The sequence below is a fragment of the Nanorana parkeri genome, unplaced genomic scaffold, assembly GCF_000935625.1.
Source record: "Nanorana parkeri isolate BGI_ZX_2015 unplaced genomic scaffold, ASM93562v1 scaffold81, whole genome shotgun sequence".
Classification (NCBI taxonomy): domain Eukaryota; kingdom Metazoa; phylum Chordata; class Amphibia; order Anura; family Dicroglossidae; genus Nanorana; species Nanorana parkeri.
This window is the reverse complement of record NW_017306349.1, coordinates 513,230-513,999: the sequence shown is the minus strand read 5'-3', so window position 1 is coordinate 513,999 and position 770 is coordinate 513,230. Positions and strand designations below refer to the sequence as shown.

The 770-nt window shown below is 52.1% G+C and overlaps 1 protein-coding gene across 1 annotated transcript in view; it reads right to left on the bottom strand.

Moving 5' to 3' along the window:
* Positions 1 to 544, bottom strand: part of CENPI (centromere protein I) — a 29,085-nt gene extending 28,541 nt beyond the window's left edge. Inside the window, exon 1 of the mRNA XM_018576956.1 lies at positions 463 to 544. Coding sequence (XP_018432458.1) covers positions 463 to 544 — 82 coding nt within the window. The remainder of the gene's footprint in view (positions 1 to 462) is intronic.
* Positions 545 to 770: the final 226 nt, after the last annotated feature.

The following is a 770-nucleotide window of genomic DNA, read 5'->3' as shown; positions in this document are numbered from 1 at the left end:
GCAGGAGGAAGCACACGGCAGGGAACGCAACTCTCCAACACTCCAGAAAGGGTCCAACGTGAAGACTCATCAGGCGGCTAGAGGGTGAATTTTAAAAAAGTTGCAAACAGGGAGGGGGGTAGGTTTTGCTTTTTTTGAATGGACAATACTTTAATGCACCGTGACGCACAACCCATGCATTGTGGTACGTTCTGACGCAGGTGCGTTTACCTTGTACCATAACAGCGAGTTGGGGCGTCATTCTAAACAAATGGCACAACGTACAGCGTTGGCAAGCACGGCAGGCCATACGTTTTACCGCGCGTCAAAGCAACACAAATTTATGAAAACTATTGTGTGGCCCTCTGGACATGCTGAGCCCTCTATGCTGCCCATTACTCTCATACACTGCTCATATTATGTATATGATATACATATCTTCCCCCATCCCCATATAAATACACTCTCTCCACACACTCATACCGAGCCCCTTCCGTACTACAGCCGGGAGCGCCTCATTGTTTGGGCGGCAGGTTTGAACTGAGGCCCGCCCCGGTCGCCTCATTACCGTCTGCTGTGTACCGTTCGGTACCGCAAAACTTACCTCACGCAGAGCCGCTCAGACAGGGACCCGCCGAAGCACAGGCAGGAAGCTCATTGGGCAAAAGGCAGGTCACGTGACCGCGCTGACCTATGACGGCCGGGCAGGGGAGAGTGGGCGGGCGATTCAAATCTATTTAGGTTGTCCTAGAGCTCTCAGCTGAGTGAGCTGTGTGTATGTGTGTTTACTG